The sequence below is a fragment of the Eleutherodactylus coqui genome, chromosome 3 (genome assembly GCF_035609145.1).
Source record: "Eleutherodactylus coqui strain aEleCoq1 chromosome 3, aEleCoq1.hap1, whole genome shotgun sequence".
Classification (NCBI taxonomy): Eukaryota; Metazoa; Chordata; class Amphibia; order Anura; family Eleutherodactylidae; genus Eleutherodactylus; species Eleutherodactylus coqui.
In genome coordinates, this window is record NC_089839.1 from 1776488 (window position 1) to 1785673 (window position 9186).

General features: G+C 52.5%; 1 protein-coding gene across 1 annotated transcript; it reads right to left on the reverse strand.

Annotated features, from left to right (window-relative positions):
- Nucleotides 1-722: 722 nt before the first annotated feature.
- Nucleotides 723-5659, reverse strand: SPATA45 (spermatogenesis associated 45). Its single transcript, XM_066594454.1, has 2 exons — nt 4486-5659; nt 723-835 (listed from the first exon to the last, which is right to left on the reverse strand). The coding sequence occupies exons 1-2, from the start codon at nt 5300-5302 to the stop codon at nt 816-818; spliced, it is 837 nt and encodes a 278-aa protein (XP_066450551.1). The 5' UTR covers nt 5303-5659; the 3' UTR covers nt 723-815.
- Nucleotides 5660-9186: the final 3527 nt, after the last annotated feature.

Genomic DNA, 9186 nt, shown 5'->3' on the forward strand with positions numbered 1-9186 from the left:
CCTCAGGTTGTCTTGGGCTTTCGCCTTGCAGTTCAGTCCTTGGGTTCAGTACTAGGGTTCCATCTTGGAGTTCAGTCCTGGCATTCAGTCTTGGCGTTCAGTAATCAGGTTCTGTCTTGGGGTTCAGTCTTGGGCATCTGTCCTGGCATTCAGTCTTGGGGTTCACTCCTGGTGTTCACTCTTGGCAATCTGTCCTGGCTATCAGTCTTGGCATTCAGTCCTGGGGTTCAGTCCTGGGGTTCAGTCCTGGTGTTCAGTTCTGGGGTTCAGTTTTGGGGCTCAGTCTTGGGGTTCAGTCTTTGTGTTCAGTTTTGGCGTTCAGTCTTGGGGTTCAGTCCTGGGGTGCGGTCTTGGCGTTCAGTCTTGGGGTGCGGTCTTGGGGTTCAGTCTTGGGGTTCTGTCTTGGGGTTCAGTCTTGGGGTTCTGTTTTGGGGTTCGGTCTTGGGGTTCTGTCTTGGGGCTCTGTCTTGGGGTTCTGTCTTGGGGTTCTGTCTTGGGGTGCGGTCTTGGCGTTCAGTCTTGGGGTTCGTCATGGAGTTCAGTCTTGGGGTTCTGTCTTGGGGTTCGGTCCTGGCGTTCTGAGTGATTTTCTGCTTTCACGGGTTCAGAAGGATGTCGCTCCTGAATTGCAGTCCCACCAGCCGCCTTTCAGGGAGTTCCGTACGTTACAGTCATGTCTGTGTCTTCAGAAGAGACGACCGTCCAATAAAACCACAAGAAGCTCAAAGGAAGGAATGTAGGTTTATTTGTGAGTGGTGCTGCGGAGGTCGCCGCCGGCAGCCGCCAGGACCTTCTGCTTCCCGTCAACAAGCAGCTTACACGAAACTCCCAGAACCTGGGAAAAAAAGACATAATAAGGGAAGGAGTATATATATATATATATATACACTTATAGTAGTACCCTGTTGTACCGCCTCTAGCTTGGATACAAGATGTGATACAGGCAGGCATGGAGGCTCTAGTACCCTGTTGTACCGCCTCTAGCTTGGATACAAGATGTGATACAGCAGGCATGGAGGCTCTAGTACCCTGCTGTACCGCCTCTAGCTTGGATACAAGATGTGATACAGCAGGCATGGAGGCTCTAGTACCCTGTTGTACCACCTCTAGCTTGGATACAAGATGTGATACAGCAGGCATGGAGGCTCTAGTAAAAGAGACATATGCGGCCCTATAGCTCCATAATCCACCTCCCTTTCAGTTCCTCCCAGACAGATGTCTGTCCGGTCTCTGAATACTTCCATTGAAGGAGAACTCCCCACCTCCCGTGGCAACCTGTTCCACTCATTGATCCCCTCACTGTCTAATATCTAATCTGTGTCTCCTCCCTTTCAGTTTCCTCCCATTGCTTCTAGTCTTTCCTTGTGCAGATGAGAATAGGGCTGATCCCTCTGCACTGTGACAGCCCTTCAGATATTTGTAGACCGCTATTAAGTCTCCTCTCAGCCTTCTCTTCTGCTAAACATTCCCAGATCCTTTACCCGTTTCTCATAGGACATGATTTGCAGACCGCTCACCATCTTGGTAACTCTTCTCTGAACTTGCTCCAGTTTGTCTAGGTCTTTTTTTAACCCTTAATTACCAAGCAGAATTTGGAAATTTGGAAATCTGCCATGTATCTCTTTAACATAGAATAACTCCGTAAAGGTTCTGCATCTCCTGCTGATTCTGATGTTGTTTTTTCACCACATCTTGTACTTCATTTAGGAGGTAAAAATAGGCTGAGGAATTTTGTGTATATTTATTAAAAGCACCAAATTGAGAATATTTTTAAAAAGTTGTAATTTTTTCACATTTTCAACTACAATATCTCAGATATCTGCAAACATGCTGGACACATTTTTGAAAAGGAATATATTTCCATCTGTTTACTTTATTCTGGAAGCACATTGGAAAAACTTTAGTTTTTTTAACCATTTAGGAGACGGACAGATTCAACATTAATTATTAACATTTTGAGGAACACTTTATTTTCCTACACCAAGCCAAGATGGCAAAGGCTCACAGGGGTCAGCATGATAGAGACCCCACAAATGACCATTTTATAAACTGCACCCCTTAATGTAGTCACTGAGGGGGGCAGGAGGATTTGGACCCCACAGTTTTTTTTCAGGAGTTAATGCAATTTAGAGGAGAAAAAATAAAATTTCCGATTTTTGCAAATATGTCATTTTATAGACAACGTTTTTTTGTATTCCCGTGTTCAGAGACATCCCCACTGTGGCCCTAATACCTACAGGACACGCGGCTCAGCCTGTAATGGAGGGAACACCCGTTGGATTTCTGGGCACAATGAATACATTCCCGGCCCCGTTGTTAAACCCCCTAAATAATTGACGGGCTCTATGTTGCGGATATCTGCGGTAAAATAGAACCTGCTGCATTGTGTTTCCTGCAAGTGGATCACGTGATTCCGATCCGCTAATGTGAGCGGAATTGTGCAATCCAATGCATTTGATTGTTCCGCGTATTACCGCAGATCTCTCACCACTTCTCTCTTGCTGCTTCTCTCCCCCCCACCCCCATCCCTTCCATTGAAAGCAATGGGAGAGCTCCATGATCCTCTGCTGCAGCTGGGGGAATCCTTCAGCAGCGGCTGGGGAATTCCTTCATCCCCATTGGGATGAAGGGATTCCCTGCAGTGATGCCAGGCTGTTTCCACATGAAAATGCCTGGCACCCACGGGCTTTAACCTGGTGGAAAGTGCAATATTGGGTCGTGAATCACAGCCCGCTATCCCCCTCGCCCGTGTGAACCCAGCCTCACTCTCTCCTCCTCGCCGCTCACATACTAACTCTTCCCTCTCCCTAGCGGCGCGCCCAAAGACTGAGCATTGCAGCTTTGGGCTGCCCTCACAGGTCATTCGATGTATCATGGCTTTACGGCGTGGTGAGGATGGCACTAATCTAATGTCACCAAAATCATCCACTGAAGGTCAGCCACGGGGTCAAAGTGCAAGAAGACGCCTGCAGGCTGCTCTACATTGGATGTGTCTATCAGATCCTCGTGCCGCCCTGATTATCTTCTGGGGTCTCTGCACATTGCAGACAAGGAGGAGGACGAGCTCCTCTGGTGCCTCATTGCCTGATGGTTGTCATTCCTCCGCAGCGATCCCCCTCTCCACCCATGCCGTTCTTCATGCAGGACCTTAGCATGTATCCTGCAGCTCTCCGTCCCTCACCTCCATGGACATCCACTGGTCTATCCTGTGTGACCGGCGTTGTCCCCCTCGTCCCCGGCAGCATTAGCAGCGGCTTATCTGGTTGTACAAAGACATTTAAAGGGGTTACCCTGGGACCCCAGACTTTTGATCGCTGCTCTCAGCGCTGCACGCTCCCTGACGCTCCCCCTGCTTACCTGTTGCTTTTGACTTTTACTGCATCAGCATTGATGTGCCGACGATGGGGCTGCTGCAGCTAATCACCGGTGGAGGTGAGCCCTGATTGGCTGCAGCATTTAAATGTCCCCGCTGTCTGTGACATCATCGCTGGCTCGCTGCAGTTGGAAGTGAAGACCAGCAGGGGACAGAAGAGGAGCGGCACGGGAGCGGGGAGGCAAGTACGGCTTCTTTTACCACAGTGAGCCACGTTGAAAAAAAATGTGGTTCCTTGATAATTCCTTCAATAGTAGGTTGGTGGTGGTCTGTCGATAGGCACCCCTGCCTAACAACTACTTGCCAGGCCACTGTGCTTTAGCATTAAGCTGATTTTTACAGAAGGACGACAGCTCCATTCTCACTGCAGTGGCCAGGCTTAGTATTGCAGGCTGTGTCCCATTCACTTCATTGGCAACTCTGCCTGTAATACCAAGCCTGGCCACTGCTGTGAGAACGGTGCTGTCTGCTTCCTGCAGAAATTAGCTCAGTGCAGGAGCACAGTAACCTACTGAACATGTGATGAACCCCTGCCAGTCTACTACTGATGACTTATCCTGAGGACGGGCTATCACTGATTTACAACTGGACAACCTCTTTAAGGGTGGTAAAGTGTTTTTAAAGGGGTTGTCCAGAGTTAGAAAAACATGGCTGAATTCCTCTAAACACAGCGCCACCCTTGTTCATAGTGTTGTGTCTGGTATTGCAGCTCAGCTCACTGAATGGCTGTAAATGATTGAGCACCGACTCTGATTGGCTGAGCCATGATGCTTGTGACGCTCACTTCCTTGAGGTGGGGGATTTAAAGCCCTATTACCAGGAAGAGAATGCTGTCAGTGCAGAGGACACGGCAGCCTGCTGCAGCGCCAAAGGCCAGCGCGAGGGACCGGGATGCCGCCGGCTAGGTGAGTATAAGACACCCCCGAAAATAAGACACTGTGCCTGTTTTGGGGCAAAAAGTAATATAGGACAGTGTCTTATTTTCGAGGAAACATGGTCTGTCTACCTCTCTATCCCTCCCAGGCTGGGAGCACATTCAGTACATGCTGCATCCAGGGCCCATGGGGCCACACAAGCTGTAGGAGTAGACTTTGGCTTGGCCATCCACTTACCCACATTGGGGAAATGCCTTTTCTCCCTATGTCTCGGCGTTATATTGGTCCATGTGCTCCTAGACTCCATGCATGGTGCTGGCCTCTCGGTAATCACACTTTGTAGGTGCTGAGGAAAGTGTCTCCTCTCCGCTCTGCACCAGTACTGCGTGGGGTGCCTCTCCACCAGACACCAGCTCTCCGCTCTGCACCAGTACTGCGTGGGGTGCCTCTCCACCAGACACCAGCTCTCCGCGCTGCACCAGTACTGCGTGGGGTGCCTCTCCACCAGACACCAGCTCTCCGCTCTGCACCAGTACTGCGTGGGGTGCCTCTCCACCAGACACCAGCTCTCCGCGCTGCACCAGTACTGCGTGGGGTGCCTCTCCACCAGACACCAGCTCTCCGCTCTGCACCAGTACTGCGTGGGGTGCCTCTCCACCAGACACCAGCTCTCCGCGCTGCACCAGTACTGCGTGGGGTGCCTCTCCACCAGACACCAGCTCTCCGCTCTGCACCAGTACTGCGTGGGGTGCCTCTCCACCAGACACCAGCTCTCCGCGCTGCACCAGTACTGCGTGGGGTGCCTCTCCACCAGACACCAGCTCTCCGCGCTGCACCAGTACTGCGTGGGGTGCCTCTCCACCAGACACCAGCTCTCCGCTCTGCACCAGTACTGCGTGGGGTGCCTCTCCACCAGACACCAGCTCTCCCTTGTCTCGTAGGTTTCCTGCAGTCTCCGGGCTTCAGACATTTGCGCGGTCACCGAGAGGATCTGTAGATGATGTCTCCTGCTCCGCGGCGGACAATGGGTCCTGTTACCATAGCAGTGAAACATAAGCCTCGCCGTGGAAACTCAAAGCTGGATGCTCACCATTTTCAGAATGTCCGTATTTGCCCGTCGGCCTCTCAGTCAGAACAATGGGGCTCAGCAGGAAACAATTGTGTTTCATGAATACTTGGATGTTTGAGCGCGTTTCCTTCTTTACCTCCAGATCGTCAGCGACTAAAACAATAAATAAATCAATCCTTACCGACGATTTCACATATAAGAATGAATGTCCCAAAGACCCCCTGCCACATGAGAAGCCCCCAGTGTTATAAGTGGCCGTGGGGGGCTACAGACTCTGCATGGGGGTCCAGGAGCTTCAGGTCAGCCCTGCATGCTGATGACCAGTCACCTACTTCTTAGGACTATGACCACGGGGCGGGCGCGGCCGCTGTGCTGTCTGTGGGTTACAGGTCGTCAGCCTCCTGTTCGCTCTCGTGCCGCCTGTTGACACAGATTCATCATTGATTCGGTCAATCACAATCCTTCCCTATAGTTCAGTCTTTCACATAATGAGTAAATAAAATGCCCCCCAACATGTAACGGACCAGTAAACGACACGGCGGCACCCCATGGAACAATATTAACCCTTTAGTGACGGGGCCAAACTTTGGAAATCTGCTTTGTGTCACTCTAACCTAGAATAACTCCGTAAAGGTTCTGCAGATCCCGGTGACTCTCACCTTGTTTTTCGCCACATGTTGTACATTCAGGTGGTAAATATAGACAGATAGAATTTGTGTAGATTTATTAAAAGCACCAAAATTGGGAAAGAATTTTAAAAATTGTAATTTTTTCACTTTTTAACTGCAATATCTCAAATATCTGCAAACATAATGTACAATTTTTTGATAAGATATATATTTTAATTTCTTTCCTTTATTCTGGAAGCAAATTGGAAAAGCTTTAGTTTTTTTTTTAAGCATTTAGGAGACGTACAAATTTAACATTGATTATCAACATTTTGAGGAACATTATCTTTTCCTGCACCGAGCCAAGATTGTAAAGGTCATGGGTGTCAGAATGATGGAGACCCCCACAAATAATAATAATAATAATAAACTTTATTTGTATAGCGCCATCATATTCCGCAGCGCTTACATAGACGGGGGATACAGAAAGACAAAAGTACAAACATTACAGAACCACGGTTACATAGTAATCAATTGATGGAAACAATAGGGGTGAGGGTCCGGCTCCAACGAGCTTACATACTACAAGTAATGGGGGGATACAGAAGGCAAAGGGCTGGAGATGTGCACGGTATGGGGGGTGGAGATGTACGCGGTATGGGGAGGTGGAGATGTGCACGGTATGGGGGGGTGGAGATGTGCACGGTATGGTGAGGTGGAGATGTGCACGGTATGGGGAGGTGGAGATGTGCACGGTATGGGGGGGTGGAGATGTGCACGGTATGGTGAGGTGGAGATGTGCACGGTATGGGGGGTGGAGATGTGCACGGTATGGTGGGGTGGAGATGTGCACGGTATGGCGAGGTGGAGATGTGCACGGTATGGGGAGGTGGAGATGTGCACGGTATGGGGAGGTGGAGATGTGCCCGGTATGGGGAGGTGGAGATGTGCACGGTATGGGGGGGTGGAGATGTGCACGGTATGGTGGGGTGGAGATGTGCACGGTATGGGGAGGTGGAGATGTGCACGGTATGGGGGGGTGGAGATGTGCACGGTATGGGGAGGTGGAGATGTGCACGGTATGGGGAGGTGGAGATGTGCACGGTATGGGGGGGTGGAGATGTGCACGGTATGGTGGGGTGGAGATGTGCACGGTATGGGGAGGTGGAGATGTGCACGGTATGGGGAGGTGGAGATGTGCACGGTATGGGGAGGTGGAGATGTGCACGGTATGGGGGGGTGGAGATGGGCACGGTATGGCGAGGTGGAGATGTGCACGGTATGGGGAGGTGGAGATGTGCACGGTATGGGGGGGTGGAGATGTGCACGGCATGGCGGGGGGGGGGGGAGATGTGCACAGTATGGCGGGGTGGAGATGTGCACGGTATGGGGAGGTGGAGATGTGCACGGTATGGGGAGGTGGAGATGTGCACGGTATGGGGAGGTGGAGATGTGCACGGTATGGGGGGGTGGAGATGGGTACGGTATGGCGGGGTGGAGATGTGCACGGTATGGTGGGGTGGAGAGCGCGGGATGCTATACACATAGACAATGGTCAGACATTTAGCCGTGTGACGGCAGGATCAGTATGACTGCAGGAGCGGTTTATGATGGCTAGCAGGGATTGCAGTCAGTAGGTCAGGGAGCATGTTATCAGGCGGAGTACAGAGGGGTTTGTTTAGGGAATGCGGTATGCCTTCCTGAAGAGGTGCGTTTTTAGAGCATGCCTGAAGTTCTGCGAGTCCTGGATTGCTCGGGTAGCCTTTGGTAGTGCGTTCCAGAGGACCGGTGCTGCTCTGGAGAAGTCTTGGAGGCGGGAATGAGAAGTTCGAATTAGAGGGGTGCACAGTCTTGTTTCGTTAGCGGAGCGGAGAGCCCGGGCTGGGTGATGGATTGAGATGAGGGAGGCGATATAGGGGGGCGCTGTGCTGTGGATGAGGGATACAATATAGGGGGGCGCTGCGCTGTGGATGAGGGATACAATATAGGGGGGCGCTGCGCTGTGGATGAGGGATACAATATAGGGTGGCGCTGTGCTGTGGATGAGGGATATAATGTAGGGCGGCGCTGCTCTGTGGATGAGGGGTACAATGTAAGGTGGCGCGGTGCTGTGGATGATGGATACAATGTAGGGCGGCGCTGCGCTGTGGATGAGGGATACAATATAGGGGGGCGCTGCCCTGTGGAGGGTTTGTGGATGAAGGTAACGAGTTTAAATTGAATTCTTGTTACCATGCAGGGTGGCGCTGGGTCCCGCGGCCGGCGCGCGGCGCTCCGATGTCGGCTCCGGCGTCCCGGAGCTCTGCTGTCGGGGCTCTCCCGGCGGCGTGGAGCAGCCAGCGTGCAGCGGCGTGGGCGCGTCCGCCCGTAGGGTGCCGCCCGCTCTCCTCCACCTTCCATATGCAACAGTGGGAGAGCCGGCTCCTCCCACTCTCCGCCCCTGGGCGGAGGCTTTAAGTTAAAAGGCTGGCAGTGACCTGAGCTCACTGCCAGTTATTGGTCCTGTTAGCCTCTAGTCAGGTCTGTCTCAGTCTGCTCTAGTTGCTATTCAGTGTCCTGTCAGTTTGCCTGTGAGCTCCATCTCCAGCCTTACTCTGCTTGTAAGTTTTGTTGGTCTGTTACACCTGCCTCTTCTGTCGGCACTCGGCCCCCTGTTAGTAGTTCCATCGTGGTAGTCGCCAGGTCCCTAGCCAGCGCAGGGACCGCCGCCCAGTTGTCCGCCTGGGGTTAGCCAGGGCCGAGGCAAGTAGGCAGGGCCAGTGGGGTGCGGGAAGATCAGGGCACCCCACCTGGCGCTCGGGGGGGCAGAGTGCCGTAACATAATAACTGGCCCTTAAAACCTGTTTGTCATGGAGGCAATCACGTCCCTCACGAACCAGCTGCAGGCCCTGGTGCCTGTGATCCAGGATTTATCTGCCCGCATGGTGGCCTAGGAGCAGCGGGGGGTGTCGCAGGGGCCGGACGCCTCAACCAGCCCAGAACCCAAGTGCCCTCTTCCCGAGGTGTTTTCTGGGGAGAGGAACAAGTTTTTTGTTTTCCGACAGGCGTGTCGCCTGTTTTTTCGGATGCGTCCCCGTTCTTCTGGGTCGGAGGCTCAGAGGGTCGGGCTGATAATGTCCCTGCTGCGGGGCTCTGCCCAGACCTGGGCCTTTTCCATCCCCGTGGGTTCCTCCTGCCTGCAGTCTGTGGACTCCTTTTTTCAGGAACTCGGGGGTATCTTCGACGAACCGGACCGAGCGGGGTTGGCGGTTTCGCGGTTGT